This window comes from Trachurus japonicus, chromosome 19 (genome assembly GCF_045865225.1).
Source record: "Trachurus japonicus isolate A0001 chromosome 19, Traja_1.0".
Lineage (NCBI taxonomy): Eukaryota > Metazoa > Chordata > Actinopteri > Carangiformes > Carangidae > Trachurus > Trachurus japonicus.
The window spans coordinates 2,092,388-2,117,387 of record NC_140925.1 but is presented as its reverse complement, the minus strand read 5'-3'; the positions used below and the strand labels follow the sequence as shown (position 1 = coordinate 2,117,387).

The 25,000-nt window shown below is 40.8% G+C and overlaps 1 protein-coding gene across 1 annotated transcript in view; it reads left to right on the top strand.

The window, feature by feature from the left end:
- The window catches only part of grid1b (glutamate receptor, ionotropic, delta 1b), a 691,238-nt gene that overhangs the window by 582,590 nt on the left and 83,648 nt on the right, over positions 1–25,000 (top strand). Inside the window, 3 exon segments of the mRNA XM_085761156.1 lie at positions 7,613–7,786; positions 14,738–14,899; positions 20,080–20,199. Of these exon segments, the coding sequence (XP_085617282.1) occupies positions 7,613–7,786; positions 14,738–14,899; positions 20,080–20,199 (456 nt within the window).

Genomic DNA, 25,000 nt, shown 5'->3' with positions numbered 1-25,000 from the left:
TTAAATGTTTAAGGGTCAAATGTTTGTGCTACTCATTTATATGGACACGCGTCACATCATTGAGGCCTTCAATAGGATTACCAACACATTTATTTTCTCTGTAACGAGCTGACGAGCTGAAACTATTAATCCGTTTATCAATAATCTGATTGACAGACACTCAATCAGCATCTGCTTTGGGAACTGATGAATTATTTCAGTCAGAAACATCAATAACGTTGCTGCTTCTCACACACTTCTGGTTTTTTTTATTAATCTGTGCAACAAGACGAAAGTTTATATTGATTTTTTTTCACACATGTGCACATATTGATCACAAATCAATACCAAATAAAATGTGAGAGTGAAGCTCATCTGGTGTACAGAAAGCTTTTCATACATACAGTCAAAAAAAGACCTGACATAAATATATAGTTTATATCAGGATGTTTCTCTCTTTTGACCACTCTGGGCCTCCGTACTTTACTGATAGAAGCTCTTAATTTGAAAGTTTTTTAGTCACTGATGATGATGATGTTTGACATGAATATGAATATGTTTTTTGCATTTATTTATTTTTTATAGGAGACCATCATGTCCTAAGTTTCAAATCCAAGAAACAAAGTTGTTCCACAGCTGTTTTCTCCCTTTTTTAATACAATGCATTAGAACAGAGAACTAGAAAGAGAAAGAACATCCCCCAAGAACAAGGAGGGGGAAAAAAAAAGTAATTAATAAGTGAAGATAAGTAGGTAAATAAATAAAAGAAGAGGAAAATATAATATAATATAAAGTGAGGTGAAAGATAAAGGATGTCCAGTCTGCTCACTATAAAAATAGATAAAATAAAAAATTGGAAGCATCAAATTAATTATTAAGTATTTTTAGTCTGTAAGTTTTTATAACATTAAACCATCTGAACACAGAGATGAGCTCAGACTCCAGATGTTCTCCAGATCTCCTCCTCTTCTTCCTCTTCTTCTCTTCATCTTTCTGTTCTTCCTCCTCTTCCTCTTCATCCTCCTCCTCCTCCTTTTCCTCCTCCTCCTCTTTTTCTTCCTCCTCCTCCTCTTCTTCCTCCTCCTCTTCCTCTTCCTCCTCTTCTTCTTCCTTCTTTCTCCCTCCTCCTCCTCTTCTTCCTCCTCTCCCTCCTCCTCTTCTTCCTCCTCCTCTTCCTCTTCCTCCTCCTCCTCTTCTTCTTTCTCCTCCTCCTCCTGTTTATCCTCCTCTTTTTCCTCCTCCTCTTCTCCTTCCTCTTCCTCCTCCTCTTCTTCTTCCTCCTCCTCCTTTTCCTCATCCTCCTCCTCTTCCTCCTCCTCTTCTTTCTCCTCCTCCTGTTCTTCCTCCTTCTCTTCTCCTTCCTCTTCCTCCTTCCTCCTCTTCTTCTTCCTTCTTTCTCCCTCATCCTCCTCCTCTTCCTCCTCCTCCTCCTCTCCTTCTTCCTCTCCTCCTCCTCCCCCTCCTCTTCATCCTCATCTTCCTCCTCTTCCTCCTCCTCTTCTTCTTCTTTCTTCTCTCTTCCTCCTCTTCCTTCTACTCCTCCTCCTTCCTCCTCTCCTTCTTTCTCCTTCTCCTCCTCCTTTCCTCCTCCTCTTCTTCTTCCTTATCTCTTCCTCCTCCTCCTCTCCTTCCTCCTCCTCCTTCTATCCTTCATCATCCTCTTCTTCATCCTCCTCTTTCTCTTCCTCCTCCTTCTCCTCCCCCTCCTCCTCTCCTTCCTTTCCTCCTCTTCCTCTTCATCCTTCTGTTCTTCCTCCTCTTCCTTCTCGTCTTCCTCTCCTTCTTCCTCCTCATCCTCCTCCTTCTATCCTTCCTTCTTCCTCCTCCTCTTCCTCCTCCTCCTCCTCTTTTCCTTGCTCTTCCTGGAAGTTACGTTCACACTCATCACTGTTTCCCAGAAAGAAAAAACAGAAAACAACTGCATCTCTTCTTATCTCACTCTTCCTGTGATTCCCATGATGCTTCACTCCGCCTCCACCTCTGTGATGTCACATCGGTCTGACAGAAAGCACAGAGTAGTAATACACAGTCTGAGTAGAGTAGTAATACACAGTCTGAGTATTGACTGTGTGACTGCTCACTGCTGAGCTCCACTGTACAACACACAGAGAGCGTGTCCCTGAATGCATCGTCTGCATTCAGTTCTGTTACGTGAACTCACTTCTTCAAAACCTCAGAGACTGAAAACAACACGAGGAGCAGCAGCAACATGAAACACGAGGAGTTAAACCGACTCATGACCGAGTCTGTGACCTGCTCACGTCGTAGTGTGAGTTTGATTTTCTCTTCTCTGCTGCACCGAGCTGATTCAACTCCACTCAGCTCCACTCTATGGCAACAAGCCATTTTAACATTGTGTTGCAGATATCTGTAATTCAGTTTTGCCGAGTCAAAAACAATATTTCAGATATCTGCAACTACGTTCTTCCTAGGACAAATGACGTCACTTTAACCATTCATGTGTATGGGGTTTGTCATTACAGATATCTACAATTCAGTTGCAGATATCCACTATGTGAATTACAGATATCTGTAAGTGAATTACGACTAGTACTAATTCCAGTTTGAGATATCTACAATTTGATTCTGACTAGTCATAATTCCAGTTCAAGATATCTTTAATTCACCTCAATTAAAGATGTCTACATGTCCCTTTTCAGATATCTGTAATTAAGTTTTGACTAGGAGAAATGACGTTGTAGATATCTCAAACTAGAATTCGTACTAGTCATAATTCAGTTACAGATATCTGTAATTCACATAGTGGATATCCACAACTGAACTGTAGATATCTGTAATGACAAACCCCATACACATGAATGGTTAAAGTGACGTCATTTGTCCTAGGAAGAACATAGTTGTGGATCTGAAATGTTCTTTTTGACTAGAGGCAAAACTGAATTACAGATATCTGGAATGAAAAATCCAACTATTCAAAATGTAGTTACGACCAGTCAGAAAGACGTTGTTGATATCTACAATGTTCATTCCAGAGAGTCAAACTTAGCTTTTAAATGTTAAATCTGCTTGCCATACTACTCGTTTTCTCTGACTCTCCATTGGTCCGAAGGTTTGGACCGTTCCTGCTTCCTGTTTCTAATTCAGACTGAGAGTCGTCATCATCAACATCCAGAGATTTAGAAAACTGCTTCACTTCAGTGTATTCAGTTTAGTTTAGTTTAGTTTAGTTTAGTTTATTGTATTGTGGAAAATCCCAGTGAATTGACTGCAGTGATAACAGTCAGAAGGACAGCTTTAGCCATCATGGTTAATATCCTGCTGTAGCCCCCGGCCCAATGACAATACAGTAGTACACCAATATATTAAAACAATTTAATTAAAAAGAGAGAGTTAAGACAGAGAGGAAACATGATAGTCTTATCAATAAAGATAAAAGAGAACAGTAAAACATAGGAAAACCATGCACACTGCAAAAACCCTTATATCTTACCAAGAATATTTGTCTTATTTCTAGTCAAAACAAATCTCATTCTACTTAAAATAAGACTCGTCACATTAAAAAGTAGCTTGTTTTTAGTCACTTTTTACTTCTTTCAAGCAGATTTTCACTTGAAATAAGTAGAAAAATCTGGTAGTGGAGCAAGTTTTTCTTCCTTATTACAAGCACAAAAAACTTGCTTTCACTGGCAGATTTTTCTACTTATTTCAATTGAAAATTTGTTTGAAACAAGTGAAAATGATCTAAAAACAAGTTGATTTTTAGGTGACGAGACTTATTTAAAGTAGAAAGAGATTAGTTTTGACTAGAAATGAGACATTTTGACAGGAAATGCAGTGCAGAGACAGCATATATAATAAAAACTTACAGAAACAACATATACTATATACGTAATTACACAGTTAAAAACCATGTTTTTAAGTGGAGTATATCTGTAATATGGGTGGGAAGTGAGTTCCAGTTTTGAAAATAATAACTGAGCAAATGTGCTTTTCCTGAATGGACCACTAAGCTTCCAGTGATCTGACCAGTGTTGTCGTGTTGGTTTATGAATGAATTAAGTGGAGGAGGAGATCAACTATGCAGGATTTTAAAGACCAGACACATGTTTCTATATGTTATAATAACATCTTCACAACTCAGAAGTTTGTGTTTGTGTGTAGGATGGAACAAAGATGTGAGCTGTTGGGTTTCTGGGTTTCCAACGGCTCTTTTCCTCCTGCTCCTTACTGTTCTCCACTTCCTCCATCGTTCATCCACTTTATACTGGGGATTGTTAGAGAAGAATTTGAATCCTCTTTGTCGTCTTGCATTGTTAAAGGTCAATCCCTCTGTGTTTATAGTTGAAAGCTGAGAATTAGATGCCCCCTTCAGACAGTTATCTGCCCTGCACTCTCTCCCTGGAACATGCTACGGCCATGTTCCCTTCTCCTGCAGGCTGCTTCTTATGGATGGACCTCCAGTATATATGATTATCTGTAAATTGTGAGGGTCTTTATTCTTTTAGAGTAAGGGTTAGAGAGCCCTTGGATATATTTTATATTTCTTACTTTTTCTACTTATATCTTCTTCTATTTTTAGCTGTTTTCTACTTTTCTACTTGTTTGACATTGATTGATTTCAGCTGTTGTGGGACCAAATGTATAAATAGACCCACGTCGGTTCTGCCTCCCGTTACAACACGTACGTTTTAGGCTGCTGCTGCCTGGATTTAAAGAGTTAAGAAGTTGTTGAAGCTGTTTGTGTGTTTTTCAGAGCCTTTTCAGAGCCGTGCACCTGTAAACAGTATTTTTTTTTAAACCGATATTGAGTGTGCTCACTTTTTCTACAAACTTGTCACTCAGAATTGCACTGCAAAAACTCTAAATCTTACCAAGAATATTTGTCTTATTTCTAGTCAAAACTAATGTCATTATACCTAAAATAAGACTCATCACATAAAAAAGCAGCTTGTTTTTAGACACTTTTTACTTCTTTCAAGTCTATTTTCAGTTGAAATAAGTAGAAAAATCTGATAGTGGAGCAAGTTTTTCTTTCTTATCACAAGCACAAACAACTTGCTTTCACTGGCAGATTTTTCTACTTATTTCAAGTGAAAATTTGATTGAAACAAGTGAAAATGATCTAAAAACAAGTTAATTTTTAGGTGATGAGTCTTATTTTAAGTGGAAAGAGATTAGTTTAGACTAGAAATGAGACATTTTGACAAGAAATAAGACACATATTCTTGGAAAGATTTAGAGTTTTTGCAGTGTGAGGCGGCATCAGAGTCTTTTTTTCGACTGAAAAAATACCGTCTTATACTCGGGTCAATACGGTTATTATTTTAAGATGAATTAAAGCAGATATCAGTGGAATGTTTTTGTTAATATAAGTCCTAAATAGTCCTATTTTCCGTCAGCAATCACTTACATGAAGTATTTCAGCCTAAACACGAGTCTCTCCGTCACTCTGCTCTGCTGTAACCCGAGGAGAAAATTTTCCTTGTGGGATACAAGTGTTATCCAATGAGGGGAGAGAACGGCATGAAGGGCTGTGTGTGCAGCCAAGGGATGCGCGTGAATGTGGTGACGTAGCACGAGGACCAATTGATGCCTGACAAGGGCGGGGGCTGCTAACTCATGGTGCGTTCAAGGAAACTCGTACTTTGTGTTTTTCCTTCCTGTGAAGTCATACCAGTTCGATCTGGTACGAGTTCACGGGTCGGAAGTTACGAGTGGCCGTTATAGGGAACTTTCACAGACAACAGGACGGTAAAAACACGAGCTACGGGTTACCTGGAACGCTACCAAGTCGTAGTTGTGACTTGAAGCTGTAACTTACGGTTTCAAAAGCCTGCCTTGAACGCAGCATTAGCCGAAACGGCCGTGCCGCTGATATCTGCTTTAACATAAAATTAAATCTGAACTCAACAAAAGTCAGACGTCAGGACTCTGAGTGGACCAAGTGAAGACTGTTACACAAACAAACAAAGCGATTCTTCGTCTTCGTCTCGGCTGCAATTACAGAAGCTGCAATCAAGTGTGTTTTGACTTTAACAGAGTGACATGTTTTCAGAAAAGCCTCGGATCAATGAGCCGTGAGTCCATGTGACTCGTGTTTACCAGCTCCTCTTCACTTTTAATTGGAAACAACAACAAAGTTTAACAGAAAAGAAGTGGAAGTCGACTCTTCCTCCTCCATCGCAGCTCAGATCAACTCTGGTTTTATTTAAATGTTATAATAATAGTCGAGTGGACGCCGTCAGTCAGAGATGAAGCTCTGAGACTCTGTAATTACACTTCACAGGAAATAATTGGGTTTGTGTGCGTCAGAGTAATTAAAGGTGCATCAACAGACAAAGCTTTTTAATGACCTGTGTGTGTTTTTCTTTTTCTTCATTTACACTAAACATATAAAACTGATTTATAAATACCAGTGTGCTTAGAAACTGCTATCCATCTGTCTATCCATCCATCTCATCTATCCATTCCTGACAGTTTTTTATTGCACTGTAGCACTTTATCACACTGTGCTATATTTTGGTTTTGTTGTGTTTCTAATCCATTCTAGCACAACTCCATCAAGAAACCCTGTCCTGGTCTTTGCATTGTTGCATCTTCATCCATCTTATCCACCTTATACCCCCTTTTTTTGTTTTTCTTTTATCATAGTAGCGTCATGTTAATTGTCTTTCTTTGTAGTTTTTTGTCTGTTGTTTTCTGTTGGATACATGTGTGTTTTTCCTGTTTTATGAATTCTGTTGTCATGTCCTTGTGTTCATTTTAATGGTTTTTAACACCTTGCCAGGAGGACTACAGTCGGAAACTAGCCGTTGGCTAACACTGGCACTTTTACATTTTATTATGTCCATTAATGTGCAGTGTCCTCCTTAAATAAAAATAAAATAAATAAATAAATAAATGTAGAATATGCAGGGTTTTTTTTGTTGTTCTGTAAAAAAAAATGTTTTAAATGCGTGAACGGAAAATGTTAATTTCAGAAGGGTAGGCAAAATAAGCTGATGCTTCAGCCTACACCTTTTCGGTCAAAGTGAATTGTATTGCTTGTTGTGTTTTTGTTCTGATTTGTTTTGTTTTGTATTTATACCTTTATATTTGTCTATTGTATTCGTTTTTACACTGCAAAAACTCAAAATCTTTCCAAGAATATTTGTCTTATTTCTTGTCAAAATGTCTAATTTCTAGTCAAAACTAATCTCTTTCCACTTAAAATAAGACTCATCACCTAAAAATGAACTTGTTTTTAGATCATTTTCACTTGAAATAAGTAGAAAATCTGCCAGTGAAAGCAGGTTTTTTGTGCTTGTAATAAGAAAGAAAAACTTGCTCCACTATCAGATTTTTCTACTTATTTCAAGTAAAAAATGTGCTTGAAAGAAGTAAAAAGTGTCGAAAAACAAGCTGCTTTTTAATGTGATGAGTCTTTTTATCATATAATGAGACTTGTTTTGACTAGAAATTACATTTTTGACTGGAAATAAGACAAATATTCTTGGTAAGATTTTGAGTTTTTGCAGTGTATAAGACCGAAATAAACACACTAAACTAAAAAAAACAAAACAAAAAAAGACTAAACATCGTTTGTTGGTCAAACGTCTCAGTCTGCTGCAGATTACAGCTTCAACGATCGATCCAACTCTCTCTCTCTCTGTCTGTCTCTCCATCCCTGCAGGAGATCAGCGACACGGAGATCCTGGAGCTTACCCACAGTGCACTGGGGCGCATGACGGTGATCCGGCAGATCTTCCCCCTGTGGAAGGACAGCAGCACGCGCTGCATGAGACACAACCACCGCATCTCCTCGCTGCTGTGTGACCCGCAGGAGGGATACCTGCAGAACCTAGAGGTCAGTCAGCACAGCAGTACGCTAATGATTATACTGCAAAAACTCAACATCTTTCCAAGAATCTTTGTCTTATTTCTTGCCAAAATTAAAATAAGACTCATCACCTAAAAATTAACTTGTTTTTAGATCATTTTCACTTGTTTCAAACAAATTTTCACTTGAAATAAGTAGAAAAATCTGCCAGTGAAAGCAAAATTGTTTGTGCTTGTAATAAGAAAGAAAAACTTGCTCCACTATCAGATTTTTCTACTTATTTCAAGTGAAAATCTGCTTGAAAGAAGTAAAACGTGTCTAAAAACAAGCTACTTTTTCTATATGATGAGTCTTGACATTTTGACTAGAAATAAGACAAATATTCTTGGTAAGATATTTGAGTTTTTGCAGTGTACGGTGGCCCTGAGGGCTCAACTCACTGTAACTTCAGAAAACACAAATAAGCTTCATTACACTAAATAATGAGGCCATAACTTTTTTTAAAAATGTGTGAAATCCAAACATATATTGTATTTAATTCCAAATGTTCATGTCAGTAGAATAATCTAAATATGAACATAAAGAACTATATGAAGCAGAAAATAAAGACTAAATACCTTCATCACTGCTGCATTTTAAACCATTACTGAGCTTTCTCACTGAGTTTGGTTGTAATTCAGTGATTTTTGTGACTTTTAGAAACATTTAGCTTCTTATTTTCTATTAAAAGCAGTGGACAGAGTCTGAAGCTTTGATTGATGATGTTTGAGGAACAGCATCATCTCCAGTCGAGGATGGTGAGGTTGTTTGAGACGTTTGCTGTGGAGTAAAGTTTGTAAAGTATCGTCTGCTCTGAGTCGATGAGTCTTGAAGGTTTCTCTTCTATTTTTCACGCCGTGTGCTCTCCTCTTCCTCTTCTGCTTCAGCTGCAGAGTTGAACCAGGGTTTTTATTTATTTATTTATTTTCTATGAGAAGCTGTTTCCAAACTGATAAAGACGATAAAGATCAGTGTGTTGCCGTGGTTTTCAGCGGGGTGACATGGGGCGCCCGGTTATGTGGCTGCACATTAGAGAAGATGCAGCAGCGACAGAGAGACAGAGAGACAGAGAGACAGAGAGACATTAGCGCGGCTGCAGCAGCGACACATTAACGCCACCGCTCCTCCAGTCTGAACTCCTGCAGAGAGGAAGTCGCAGCGTTTGATCATCACCCAGCGATGCCGTCTGAAGTGTCTGTGACTCTGAGAGAGACTGTCTGTGCTGCTCAGTGTTTGTTTTGTCACTTATTTTTAATATTTATTTAATACGTTTAATCGTCGTGGGAACTGTCGCTGCGATAAGAGAGAAATAAAAGCGGACTGTGGTGAAAGGTTCAGGATTTAGAGACAGAGTGAGACCTCTCTCCTCTTGAACTCCACTTAAAGGGATACAGTAGTTCACCCAAAATTCAAATTTCCCTCATTATCTCCTCCCCCTCATGTGGACTAAGGGCTGGGAGAAGTTTCAGAGTCCTCCGTGGCTTCTCTGAGTTACAGGGGGTCTCGGCGTAGCAGTGCATGTCCATATGATGGTTGCTAATGGATACCAACTGTCTTCGTAACAAAAAGACACACCAAAAAACATCCAAATACCTCCATGCTGCTCGTATGTAATGTCCGTCTTGTATTGAAGCCCCGAAATGCAAAATTGTCCCGAAAAAATTAAATAAGTCTATATTTCAAGCTTGTTTTGTAGCGGAAGCTCCTCTACGAACCGGGAAGAGGAGCTTAGTCGACATGAGGGGGAGCAGATAATGAGTGAAATTTTAATTTTGGGTGAACTATCCCTTTAATTAGTAAAACATGTTCTTGTGTAATTTTATTTGGTCCCTGTGAAAGAGAGAACAACCTGGAGCAGGAGTCATTTTAAAATACAAATTAACTCGTTCAAAGGTGTTTAATTATTATTCCAGGAGACAAATTAAATCAGTGGAGTGAAGGAATGATTAAAAGATGAGGGACGGAGGAAAAGTGAAGTCGTTTGAGGACGTTGAGAAGTTTTAAAGGTAAATTCACCCGGTCTGACCCCGTCCCACGGTGCCAGACTGCAGAGGTCAGAGGTCGCTGAGGTTTCCAGATCGATGGTCAGCATCAGCATCCATAAATTCATGAAGCCGCCATGAAGACTCCCACACAGACCGAGCCCACGTCAGGGTTCACAGATCAGATCCATGTCAAACCAGGACACAGAGGGGGGGTTAGGGGCTGATCCTGGAGCTGCCATGACTCATAGTGACCACTAGGAGGCGACGGGATGAAGTCTCATTATGTCACAGCCTCAGATTATAGTAAATAAAACAAAACAATATTCACATAGTAAACCTCTTCAGTGTCAGTGGAGCAGGTGATGGTGATGATCCATCATGGAGAACTGGTTCTGCACCACACTGAAGTTAATATTAAACAAGCAATGCAATATATCATATATTAAAGCAGAAGTAAGTGATATTTTTGTGTTAATCTAAGTCTTAAATAGTTGTATCTTCCGACAGCAATCACTTCTATAGAGTGTTTGGTCTGAAACACGGGTCTGTCAGTCACTCTGCTCTGCTCTGAGCCCAGGAGAAAACTTTCCTTGTATCCTACAACCTTTATCCAATGAGGAGAGAGAACGGCATAAAGGGGCAGTCCTCTCTGTGTGTGCAGCCAAGGGATGCGCGTGAATGTGGTGACGTAGGGACGAGGACGGGGACTGCTCACTCCATCGGCTGACAGGAAGTTAGACAAAACCATCGGATCACTTACTGCTGCTTTAATAAACATGTCATCAGTTGTCCCTGGTCCGGTCTCACACTCACTAGGATTAAACAAAGCAAAAGATCAGTATTGATATAGATCAATAACACCTGTAGTGATGTCACATGTTTCCATAACTACTGGCTCAGTTACATGTCAGATCAGATGACGTTAAATAAACATTTACATGTGTATTTCTGTTGTGTTGTGTTGCATTCTGTTGCATTCTGTTGTCTTGCATTCTGTTGTGCTTTGTTGCGTTGTGTTGCTTTCTGTTGCATTGCACTACGTTCTGTTGCATTCTGTTGTGTTGTGTTGTGTTGCATTATGTTCTGTTTTGTTGCGTTGCAGTGCGTTGCTGTGTGTTGTGTCCTGTGTGGCTCTGAGTTTGTTTCATGACTACTCTCTACAATGAAATCTAATTGGACTGTGTTGCATTGCGCTGCATTACATTGCGTTGTGTTGCATTGCACTACATTCTGTTGCATTGTGTTGCATTTTGTTGCGTTGCGTTGTGCGCTGCAGTGCGTTGCGTTGCGTCCTGTGTGGCTCTGAGGTGGCTTCATGACTCTGTACAATGAAACCTAATTGGACTCATTCCAGTGAATCACATTTAGTCTTTCAGATGGACACACACACACACACAGACACACAGACACACACACACACACACTGAGCTGTGTTGCGTTGCGTTGTGTTGTGTTGTGTTGTGTTGTGCGGTTTGACATTTAACAGCAGACAACAGAACCATCAGTGTTAATCCGCTGACAGATGTTTTTCTTCTCGTCTCCTTGTGACATTTCGTGTTGACGAGTCACGTGACATCACGGCGGAGCGTAACCGCGGCGACGACACACTCCCATCATCACTCCTCTTATTTCTCTCTTTCTTTCTTTCATCCACTCAGAGTCTTTTGTCTCCTCCCTCCTTTCATCTCCTCTGTGTCTTTGATGCTTTTTCATTTCATCTTTTCTTTTCTTTTCTTTTCTTCTCGTTTTCTTATCTCAGTTTCTCTCTTTTTTCTCTCTCGTGTTCAGAAACTTCTCTCCTCCGTCTCTTGTCTCGTTGCCTCCAGCTTCCTCTGCCCTTTACCCTTCTTTTAATTTCCTCTTTCTTTCTTTCTTTCTTTCTTTCCTCCTTTGTTTTTCCCGTCCTCCTCAACTTTAACCTTCTTAACGTCCTGTGATGATTCCTTTTATTCCGTTTCTTTTCACTCTGAATGTCACCTTTTGTTTCTCTTCTTCCTTCAGTTTCAGTCTTCACCTCCTCCTCCTCCTCCTCCTCCTCTCTACCTGATTATTTTTTCAACAGTCTGTCCTCCTCTTCCTCCATCTCTTCCTCCTAAAATCGCCCACTACATAACAATCTTCACCTGGACTCTGTCGTTCTCTCCCTGTCCTCACCTGAAGCCCCGAGGGAGAAGGAAGAGGAGGAGGACGTTTGTCTCAATAATTCATGTAAAAGGAGGTGAAATGTTCATGATGTGGAGCTGCTCTCTCCTCCTCCTCCTCCTCCTCTTTACTTTACTTTATTGTTTAATTGTACGTGGACAGTCCCAATTAATCAACTGCATTAAATACAGTAAAAAGGGCTTTAGCCAGCATGGCTAATATCCTGCTGTAGTCCCCGGCCAGATGACAATGGGCATCCTAAAAAACAACAATATATTACAACAAAATGATTAAAAGGAATCACTAGGGATAGGATAGAGCAGGTAGGCATCAGTACAATCATGCAAAGACAGCACATAGAAACATACAAGAGCAGCACATGCAATATACCAGTAATCACACACAATAGGCTACATCAGCACATACTGTACTACACATTCTGGGATGCAGACAGACAGGGGTGCATGCAGACATCACATAGACAGATAGAACACAGACAGGCAGCATGATCATGACGCAAATAGCAGAATATCTTAGTGGGTACAGGTGTAGTTATGAGCGAGCCATGTTTTTAGTTTGGATGTAAAAGTACAGTATTTCTTACGGGTGGGAAGTGAGTTCCAGTGTTGTAATGCTTTAACAGAAAATGATAGCTGGCCAAATGTACTTTTCCTGAATGGGACTGTTAGTGTAAGTCACCACGAGTGGCGCTTCTAGTGATCAGACCAGTGTTATTGCGTTGGTTTATGAATGAGTTCAATGGTTGCCATCGACTACCTTCATGTGAAGATGTGACAGGATGACATCACTCATTAGGAACCAGTAACTCTGATTAATTAGAGCCGTTTTGTTGCCGCCGCTCGTTTCAAACGTCATTACAGTTTTTATTTCATGAGTGAATTTGTCTCATCTGATCAGCTCGGACAGGATCATGATGATGATGCTTTATGTTGATCATCTCTCACATCAACATGTTTGGATGAATCTTGTTGTTGGTGTTTTATTTTATTTTTGTCAGTTTCAGAAGAGGAGAAACCAGAGAGTGTGATTTTTGCAGAGAGAAACATCCAAAATGTTGAGTGAGGTCGAAGCTTCAGGACTGATGTGCTGAACTCACTAATTATACATCATTGACGTTAATCGATAAGTCATTTATAAGCACAGATATAAAGTATAACTCTGGATTAATATCAATGATAGGAAGGAAGAATGCTTTATACATGATGATAATGTTCAACTAATTCTTCATTATAAAGTGTCAAACTCTTAATTCTGCACAAACTGCTCATCACAGAGCAGAGACTTCACTATCTGCTGCAGAAAACATGACATATTCACATATTTATTCATTTTGTGCAACAAAATATTTGATTCTGCTTCACTTTGACTGTGGATCAGAAGAAAAACAGGACGTTTCTCCAGATTTAATGTTTCCAGACTCCACAGGCGATGGTTTAACTTTATACAACATCATTTCAAGTATAACTGAGAACTATTTTGACAGAGCTGGTAAAGACTGTGAATAACAGAGTCACTGAAGGAGAGGTGTGATACTGCAGCAGCAACAGGAACATAAATAAAGTGTAAACACGTCCGTCTGTATAACAGAGATCTGAACATGTGTAAAAGAATCAGCAGATACACGTGAACCTGCAGTACAGTGTGTGTGTGGATTTACCCGTCGCCTCAGGCATCAAACACACCACACACACACTCTGTCCGTCTGTTTATTGATCCCAACACTTTGATGTCAGGAGATCAATATTTAAAGGTACATTGTGTAAGTTCTCCTGTTATCTATTCACGAAAATCGATTATTTCGTTCAAAAGTCTGTGTTTCATTAACCAGTAATCCCCCTAACAACAAAGTGAAGTGTTCCTTTCAGCTCTGAATGAGCCGTTCATATCCTTCATATCTCCATGGAGACGGTAAGCTCGGTGCTGCTGCCATGTGGTGTCTCCATGTTGTTACCTTCAGTGGCAGCGTGACGGTAGGTAACCACGGAAACTCAGCGGAGACACCGGAAAGTCACCGCGGTAACGCAGTGAGGAGGAATGGAGCGTTACACTGATGCTGCATTCACCTGCAGGCGGGCAGACGGCCGTCGGTAACAAACCAGATGTCATTTTAGTCACAGAAGTCCAGAGAAAGACGGTAAAACAATACCACATCGCCATGACAACATATTGTCACGTGTATTGTTTTGCCTCGTGCTGACGGACCACTTGTTTACATAGACGGCTGTCGTCCGTCTGCCGTCTGCCCAATTTCACGTGAATGCAGCATGCAAAATACAATTGAGTTGCTTGTGATATACAACCACAACGCTAGATGGGAGGAATTCCTACACAATGTACCTTTAATCAATTGTTAAAGTATCTGAATAGTCCTCTGTAGACTTATCAATTAATCGCCTCACATGACCACTAATGTTAATATATCACCTTTAGTTTTGCATTCATTTGTCCACATGTTGATATTCACAGAAGTCCAGAGAAAGCCGGTAAAACGTGGGTCAGGTAAACAATACGACATCGCCATGACAACATATTGTCACGTGTATTGTTTTGCCTCGTGCTGACGGACCACTTGTTTACATAGAGGCTTGTTTATGCCGTTACGTGCAGCGGCTGTCGTCCGTCTGCCGTCTGCCCGATTTCACGTGAATGCAGCATGAAAAATACGACTGAGTTGCTTGAGATATACAACCACAACGCTAGATGGAGGAATTCCTACACAATGTACCTTTAACACAAAGCCTTCCTCTCTGTCTCTGTCTCTGTCTCTGTCTCTGTCTCTGTCTCCGTCCAGGTGTCCAACCTCTACCTGTACGACAGCGTGCTCATGCTGGCCAACGCCTTCTACAGGAAGCTGGAGGACAGGAAGTGGCACAGCATGGCGAGCCTCAACTGCATCAGGAAGTCCACCAAGCCCTGGAACGGAGGCTGGTCCATGCTGGAGACCATCCAGAAGGTATTGAATTTGAATTTTATTTTTATTTTTGCACAAAGTTAAAAGAATACAACATAAAACATGGTAGGTAACAATAGGACAGTGCAGGGAGAGGCAAAAAGCCACAAGGGGCTTATTTTTAAGCCTCCACCTTATATTACAGTTTAATGTGAAAAAACACAAAATAACATGAAAAAATCTTGACGCCTATCTCTATAACGCATTATAACCATACTTATAATGAGGTATAATGCAGTTATAATACTGTATAACTATAGTTATAAACACTCATAAATGATCATAATGCTTTATGACAATAATCATAACACACTATAAAGCATTTTATCATGATATCAGGTATTATAATACGTTCTAATTGTTAGTAACTGGCTGACAATGCCCACATCGATAATGCATTATAAATATAGTTATAATGTGTTATGATTGTCTTATAAACGTGTATAATTATCATTAGAAACACTCATAAATCACATAAGACTCTATAACAATAAGCATAACACATTAGAGAGCATTATAACTCTATTATAATACTAAGACCTTATAAGCCATTATAAAATGTTCTATAATGTGTTAAGCTAATTGTTATAAAGCCTTATGATAATTAATGAGTGTTTATAATGATAGTTTTACACGTTTATAAGACAATTATAACACATTATAACTATATTAATAATGCATTATCGATGTGGTCATTGTCAGCGAGTTACTAACAGTTATAACATATTGTAATACCTGACCTTATAAGTCCTGATAAAATGCTTTATAGTGTGTTATGATTATTGTTATAAAGCATTATGATCATTTATGAGTGTTTATAACTATAGTTATACAGTGTTATAACTGCATTATAACTCATTATAAGTATATCATATATAATGTGTTATAGAGATAGGCGTCAAGTAAAGTGTTACCGATATTTTTAGCATCACACCCAAAGATCGGTTTTTAAAAATGAGGTTATTGGAGCGTTTGAGATGAAGCTGAATCCAACAACACTTCATCAAACAACCCAGAGTGTTAACGGGCTGTAATTGTTCTGCTGCACAGCTGATTAACAGCTCCAGTGTCGCTGTGTTGTTCGTTTGCCAGATTGCCTCGATGTGAATTATCTAAAATGTTGTTGTCCATCAAAAACTGAACTGACACAATATAAATAATTAGATTAAACAAAGTGTTTGTTAGTGTTTAAAACGAGAGGAGAGTCTCGGCTCCTTCCTCCATCGTCATCCTCACCTCTCAGTCTGAGTTTAATTGGTCTGAGATGTTTTCAGATGTATTGATCAGTGGTTGTTTTTTTATCCTCTATTAAAACCCATTAGTTTGTTTCTTTGACACGTCTGACGTTGGAGCTCGTTAGCGACCTCTGAGCTGCAGAACAGACCTGATGCCTTTAATAACTAAATCCAGTGTGGATTTAACGATCTATAACAGCACATTATTTGTCTTTTTCTTTTCTTTCCTTGTCTTGTTAAACTCATTTTTTGCCTGTTTCACCGTGTTGACGGTTTCATTTGAAAAGTAGTGCATGAAATTTAGAGATGTAAACTCAGACCTGACAGATTTGAGGCTGAACAGATGCAGCATGCAGCGGGACGCCTCCCAACATCGACTACTACACGCTCTGTGATGTTTGACAATAGGAGCTGAGAGCGTCTTCGGCTGTAAACGCTAAGACACGGTGTTAAAACAACAGCGTTGACTGTGGTTGTGTTGCTGCAGGTTTAGGAGGGAGACACAATGAGACACAATCCAGCGTAGCAAAACCCAACTAATCTGAGGGTTTATCACACACTCAAAAGGATTTTTATAATGCTGGAAAAATTACAACAATGGCAATTAATCTGCTCATCGTATCAATCCTGAGGTGGATGATAGAAATACAGCCTTCCCTGAGAATAAAAAAAGATTTCCCTCCAGGTTGCAGCGTTTGGAAACAGTAGGCTAGGCTACCCATACTCATCTTGAACCTCTTTGTTTTTACTTAACTTAAACAGTTCTGATCGGTCATATAGTTTTTGATCAATCACTGATCAATGACCATGACCATATTTGGAGAAATGTTGAGATTATAATGGGTGTGTATTGCACGGAATGTTCATGTCAGAGTGCGTGACATCATCGGTCAGAGTGGGAGAGAGCCCAAAAAAACGTCTACATTTTTTCTCTTTCCACACTCCTCCCGGACACAATTTACACTCTACACACATGATTTTTTCCAAATTTGTAGACAAACTTGTTCTGTTTCTCACAATGTGCTCAAAATATCAGAGAGATTTACAGAATTTGAATTATCAGCCTCTAAGTGCGGCCACGTCTGTCTCTGCTCCTCATTGACTCCAATACAAAGATTTTGTAGAGAGAAAGAGAAGAGAGAAGCAGAACGGACCGATGTTTCAAACTCGCAAGTGTCTCCAAAATATTTACTGTAGAAACACCAAAATCACACCAAATCGTTCAGGAAGTCCTTACAGCAATGATGGTCTGTGTTTTGTTCTGATAGGAGTTACCGTTTTGTCACAGTAAGCCTAAATGCGAGACCAGTGCAGAGGCAGAAAATCTCTCTTTTTCTCGACGTTTCTGTCTGCCTCAGCCTGGGGGGCCCCTATCGTCATTGGCAACCACCTCAAGTTGCCGTGGTAACCTCTGAGCCTCAGGCCAGAGCTCGTTAACATGTTTATAAACACACAGATACACAAATGTGCAAAAATGTTCAGTTCAAGTTAACAATTTTGTTTAATTTGAATAAGACAGTTCAAGCTACGGCTGCTCAAACTGAGGTGTTTTGTGTTTGGCAACAAACCTAATACAGTTGTTTATTTTGGCTGGAGGCAAACTAATTCACATTACTAAGGCTGTCTAAAACTGTGGTTCAGGTTCACCAAGTTTACCCACTTAAACTTTGTTAGCGTAGTTCAACAGGTAAAACTGTTGAGGTTGAGTTAGAAAACAGTTTATTTTATTCACTAAAACGTTGTGGCTCCAGTTCTCTGTAGCTCAGTGTTTCCACTTACACACAGTTGTTATCAGCAAAGCCAAAGCTGTTAGCTGTTAGCTGCAGCGATGCTAATCATTTATCTTTCGCAGCTTTTATTTGGCTCATAAACGTTGCCCTTGTTCATTGTAAACCCATTATCTGTGTGCTGTAGTATCACACCGTGTTTTATAGATGAGCTCAGTTCAAACAATGTTTTTTTTTTTTTCTGGCTTGATGTTTTTATTTTAGCTCTTCTGACCTTTGTTTTCCTTTTTTTACAAGAGAGAGAGAGAGAGGCAGAGTTCACAAATCAGCACTCTGTTGTACAAATATTCAGATATTGATGCAGTGGATTTATATTTATATAGGATATTATGAGAGATGGATGGAGAAGTGGAGGCATCACTGACTCTGTAGCAAAGCGGCTCAGCTCCACACAAAAGAAACACCATGAAACATTATTATTCTCCTCCAGGTGACAATGACTGTGACCTTTTGCCGCTGACAGAGGAACATTTAGTTTTGCCGGCAGCGTGATGGCCGACGTCTTCAGTCTCACTTTACAATCCACAACACAACAAACTGATGAAGTGATGAAAGCTCGTTTTATTTCATCGGTCTGCCGGCTGCAGCGGTGTTTCATACGAGAGCTCATACATCTCTAAACATCCTGCGTCTGTATGTTCTGCATGGCGGCGATCAATGGTCATGAAATAATAAAGCTGATCATTAATTTATATACTGATTAATTAGGTATCTATATCGGTTCTTGTCCTCCTCCTCCTCCTTTTGCTCTTGATGATGGGCTGATGGTTTCCATGGTGATCTCTCCTCCTCCTCCTCCTCATCGTTGGTTGCGTTCATGTGCAATGTGCACTTCGTGACCCTGTTGGGATCGACAATTTACATCAGTAGGCGATCACACACACACAGCGCCACAAAGCATCATGGGAAGCGGCGTGGTGCTAAAGATACATGGAGGGTGTCGGCGGGGTCGAGTCCGCGAGGGGCCGCACAGATCGACTCCCCCGTGGTTTTCCACATTTTCTTTTCTTTCTCTGTCTCCACATCCCTCCCTCCCTCCTCTCTCTCCTCTGATGATTTTCTCCTCCGTTACTCCCTTTGACCTCCTTTAATGGCTCCTCAATGTCGTCTTCTCTCCCTCTCTCCTTCCCTCCATCTCACTGTCACTTCATTATATTTTATCTGCATGAACATTAAACTTAACAATACTGACATGGCCTCTTTTATGATGGATTAATGATGTAGAAGTGCATTTGAATGAAGTCGAAGCTCACGTCTGCTCATTCTCTTTTTCTTTTTTTTTCTCTCCCATGTGTTTCACTTCACTGTGTGTGTGTCCAGTGGAAACAGATGCAAAATGTTGAATATAATTATAATTTCAGATGCACATTGTTCACATTTTACTGACTTCACAGGTTTAGTTTAGTTTATTTAGTCTATTAGGGGACAGTGTGCAACGACATTAATTATCGTGTTTTCACTGAAGATGCATGCTCTTTCTGATTTCTTGAATTGATATTAATCATTATTTCAGCCATTGTGGCTTTCTTACGGTTGTATTGTTCCAATGTAGTAATATTAACTGTGGTTTGTCCTTTTTCTTTCTTCTTTTTGTTTGTTTGTCTGTTTATTTTTTATTTATTGTTGAGAACATGTTTGTTTGATGAGTTCATGTTTGTCTGTATGTTTGGACCCCCTCGAAAACGAGATGATACATCTCAAGCGGTTTATCCAAATAAAGACATTTCAACACATTTGCAAGAAATAAGGAGATGGTTGCACCAGATTTAGCGCGCTGCTAATTTCTAATCTCAGACACAATTTCCACATTTAAAAATGACCAAGTCAAGTGCAATGCATTTCAAAGAGATGTACGCTATCCTGTATGGTCATTTAGCTATAGATACGAAATATGGTGCCATGGTTCCTATTACAAAGATCTTAAAATAGTTCCTTACATTTAATTTAATGCATTTAAAGGAAATAAAAACTGTGAAAAATTGAATAAATAACAGTTTCAAGTACAGTTCTCCTGCTTTTTCTCCTGCCCTTTTTTTCTACAACAGAATCCACTACTGCTGCTAAACTTTCTGAACTCCTTTTTATATCCTCCATGAGTTCTGACATCCATCTCTCCGTCTCTCCCTCTCTCCCTCTCTCCGTCTCTCCCTCTCTCCTCCAGGGCAACATCACAGGTCTGACAGGTACCATGGACTTTAAGGACAGCGGCTCCAACTCTCACGTCCAGTTCGAGATCCTGGGCTCCAGCTTCAGCGAGACCTTCGGCAAAGACATCAAGAGGGTGAGTTCACTGAGCTTTCACTCCCACTGAGCCGACAGGAAGTGACACGGTGGCGCCGCCCGCCCGCCCACGTGAAGTCACAACCCAAAAAAAACACACACAAAAAAACCAAACGCTGCAATGTTTTGTCACTATGCTTCATAATTCAGCCCAACACCAACCCCTCCATCCCTCTCTTTCATTTGTCCAGAGGAGTTGAAGATGATTCTCAGTACTAAAGCTGTTCATGCAAATTAGACGTGAATGTTTCTGATGAAATTAGAAAATATTTAAAGGGATAGTTCAACATTTGAGCTAAATTCATGCAAAACCGTTGATGCACGTTGCCTTCAGGGACAGTTTTTCATCAACAGTCTCTGTATTTCCCTCTAAAACAACTCTGTGTGGTAACGTTGTGTTATTATCTCATAGCGTGGTGAATGTGCAGCTCACAACTTGTCCACCAGAGCGTTGTGGAGTTGTTGGATTGTGTATTTGATGAGTTTGATGAGGGAAACCAATTAAGAAATCCCATAATGAGCCTCCGTAGCGTAGCTCTGAGCAGCTCGCGGCTCTGCTCCGCCGTTCTAAAAATAGCTTGCACCGACAATTAAAGGTAACGAACCTACTGCTATGACTATAGGGATTATGGCAATGGGCCAATTTGCCAAAATGTTGAACTATCCCTTTAAATATGACATTATTTTAATGTATTTATTACAATTTAATCTAAATAGCTTGATTACAGTCATACACCAACACACATTAGACTTCATGGTAAAAAAAAAAATACAGATTTTAATGAAGTAGTTCAATATTGTAAACAGTAACACATTACAGCTGGTAAATATCAACAGCTTCAGGCTCCGTATGAACTTATAATGAAGTATTGATCGGCTCCGTGTGTGTGTGTGTGTGTGTGATCGGTGACGTCATCAGTTGAGTCGTCACAGTCTGAGCTCAGAGTGAAAACTGCCACCAGCTCCGTCTGACACACACACACACACACACACACACCAGCCCTTCACACATGAACACACACTGTCACACATCCAGCTTTACACACTCTGGTGGCACATTATTTCAGACACACACACACACACACACACACACAGAGGCACACACACACACCCACACACACACACACACCGTTACCCAGGCGACAGTCATCAGTCATGATGTCAGGCCCCTCCCATCCCGAGGAGCCGACGGCCACTTCAACCTGCTGGAGTACAGGAAGTGTGGTCCTTCAAAATAAGAGTTTGTACTTCACATTAAAGGGATAGTTCAACATTTTGGCCCAAATTGGCCCATCACCATAATCCCTATAGTCATAGCAGTAGGTTTGTTACCTTTAATTGTCGGTGCAAGCTGTTTCTAGAACGGCGGAACAGAGCCGTGAGCTGCTCAGAGCTACGCTACGGAGGCTCATTATGGGATTTCTTGGTTTCCCTCATCAAACTCATCAAATACACAATCCAACAACTCCACAACGCTCTGGTGGACAAGTTGTGAGCTGCACATTCACCACGCTATGAGATAATAACACAACGTTACCACACAGAGTTGTTTTAGAGGGAAATTCATGCAAAACCACTCATGTGCGTTGCCGGCAACGCACATGAGTGGTTTTGCATGAATTTCCCTCTAAAACAACTCTGTGTGGTAACGTTGTGTTATTATCTCATAGTGTGGTGAATGTGCAGCTCACAACTTGTCCACCAGAGCGTTGTGGAGTTGTTGGATTGTGTATTTAAAGGTAACGAACCTACTGCTATGACTATAGGGATTATGGCAATGGGCCAATTTGCCAAAATGTTGAACTATCCCTTTAACTGACTGAACATGGAGTCTCTTTTTTTACACCAGAAGTTAAACTGATTGGTTTCCCGATAACGTTCTTTCTTATAATCTGACCAAAGTTGTTTTCCTTTCTACGTCTGGTTTCTCTGGATCTTCCTCAAGAATGAACTCTGCTGTGAACGACGTGGGCGATAACTTTTTTGTTTAATGTTTGTCCATGTAGTAACTTTTTTTTTTAAGTTTCCATTGTGACCTGACCTCCTCCATGCTCCATGCTCATTGGGAAACCGGCGTCTTGTTATATATTAGCGACAGACTTGAAGAGGTTGGCATTTCTGTGTTTCCTTCCATCTAAACATCCGGTTACATTGAACTCTTTCATTGCAGAAAGGCAAAATTCAGATTTAAAAACACATGAGGGCTGTGACTACTTCCTCACTGCAAAAACTCAAAATCTTTCCAAGAATATTTGTCTTATTTCTTGTCAAAATGTCTCATTTCTAGTCAAAACTAATCTATTTCTACTTAAAATAAGACTCATCACCTAAAAATTAACTTGTTTTTAGATCATTTTCACTTGAAATAAGTAGAAAAATCTGCCAGTGAAAGCAAGTTTTTTGTGTTTGTAATAAGAAAGAAAAACTTGCTCCACTATCAGATTTTTCTACTTATTTCAAGTGAAAAGATGCTTGAAAGAAGTAAAAAGTGTCTAAAAACAAGCTGCTTTTTATGTGATGAGTCTTATTTTAAGTAGAATTAGATTAGTTTTGACTAGAAATGACATTTTGACTAGAAATAAGACAAATATTCTTGGTAAGATTTTGAGTTTTTGCAGTGTTGGAGTCTCCATCTGAGCTTCTCCCCATGAGGATATTATAAATAAACAGAGCATTGTCTTTGCTAATGATGCTAATTATGAATCCAGTGTTTGCAGGAGGTTCACAGAGGTGAGAATTAGAATAAAATAAGACGAGGAGGCCGAGGTGCGATCCGGATTCATCCCACTCACTCAGTTATTTACAGGATCATGTGGGACGGTGGTTGTTACAGCGTCAGATCTTCTAATCATCACACATCAACACATCGACGCTCTGGGAAGGAAGGGGGGAGGAGGAGGAGGAGGAGGAGGAGGAGGAGGAGAGAAGAGAAGAGGGAGAACTGGTGCTGGGTTCGTTTCCATGGTTTCTAAGGGACTGACTGAGGAGGTTCTGTTTGGTTGAAACGCCGTCGGCTCCCAGAGGTCAAAGGTCACAGGTCGACCTTCATCAGTTCATCGTCTGGCCGCTGAACTGGTCCAGAGCTCTTCCTCCTCTTTCTCCTCCTCTTCTTCTTCATCCTCCTTTTTTCTCTTCTTCCTCCTCCTCATCCTCCTCCTTGTCTTCCTCCTCATTCTTCCTCTTCTTCCTAATCTTCCTCCACCTCCTCTTCCTCCTCCCCCTCCTTCTCTTCCTCCTCCACCTTCTCTTCTTCCTCCTCTCCCTCCTCTTCCTCCCCCTCTTCCACCACCTCCTCCTCCTCCTCTTCCTCCTTCTCCTCTTCTTCCTCCTCCACCTCCTTTTCCTCCTCCTCCTCTTTCTCTTGTTCTTCCTCTTCCCTTTCCTCCTCCTCTTCCATCTCCTCCTCCTCTTCCTACTCTTCCTTTTCTTTTCCCTCCTCCTCCTCTTCCCCTTCCCTTTCCTCCCCCACCTTCTTTTCCTCCTCCTCCTCCTCTTCCTCTTCGTCTTCCTCCTCCTCCTCCTCCTCCTCTTCCTCCTCCTCCTCTTTCTCTTCCCTTTCCTCCTCCTCCTCTTTCTCTTCCCTTTCCTCCTCCTCTCCCTCCTTTTCCCCTCCTCCTCTTCTCCCTCTTCCTCCTCCACCTCCTCTTCTTCCTCTTCCTCCTTCTCCTCTTCCTCCTTTTCCTCCACCTCCTTTTCCCCCTCCTCCTCCTCTTCCTCCTCCTCCTCTTCATCCTCTGCCTCCTCCTCCTTCTCCTCTTCCTCCTTTACCCCCTTTTCCTCTTCCTCCTCTTTCTCTTCCTCATCCCTATCCTCCTCGTCTACCTCCTCTTTTTCTTCCTTTTCCCTTTCATCTTCCTCCTCCTCCTCCTCCTCCATCCTCTGCCTCCTTCCAGCTTTTCTCCTCCTCTTCTTTTTCCTCCTCCTCCTCTTCATCCCCCTCTTCCTCCTTCTCCTCCTCTTCTTTTTCCTCCTCCTCCTCTTCCTCCCCCGCTTCCTCCTCCTCCTCCTCTTCCTCCCCCTCTTCCTCCTCCTCCTCCTCTTCCTCTTTTTCCCCTCCTCTGCCTCCTCTTCCTCCTCCTCTTCCTCCTCCTCCTCCTCCTCCTCTTCTTCCTCCTCCTCCTCGTCCTCCTCCTCCTCCTCCTCCCTCGTCATCGTATCAGAGGAAACTCATTAAATCTCTTTTATCTCCTCTGAGCTGCTGAACGCCACCGGCCCCGCGGCCTCATGGGAGTTGTAGTCTTCTCCCTCTGTGAGTGAACTCAGTCATCACTCATTCATTCATTCATTCATTCAACGAGCTGCGACGACTCTCACCTCATTAACTCGTCCAATCAGCGAAGACGCCGTTAAACCGTGTTACGTACGTTCACCTTGATTAGCGTCGTCCCACTTCAGGACGTCAGAGTCTCTTCACATAAAAACCAGTCGATATTTAACTGGACGAACGAGGTTTTAATGAACATTTAGAGGAGTTAGAAGTGGTGGGACTGTAAATACACACAGGACAGAGCGGAGGAGCTTTCTGAGACTAGATGGATCAATACTGAGCTGCTGCTGCTGAATAATACACATGTCATCACCCCGACCGCTGTGGAGGAGGAGCCTGAACGCATCACAGCCTCATGTTCTGTCTCACACTCTGAGATTATGCGGAATTATAATAGTTTTATTGAACATGGCTCTGTTTTGTAGAACCATGTTTACATAAACAGGGCTGCAGGGATCAGGCTGAAATAACATGTCAGGAAGTCATGGTCACATGTTGGTTATTTATTCTGGAGGGAAAGGAAAGGAAAGGAAAG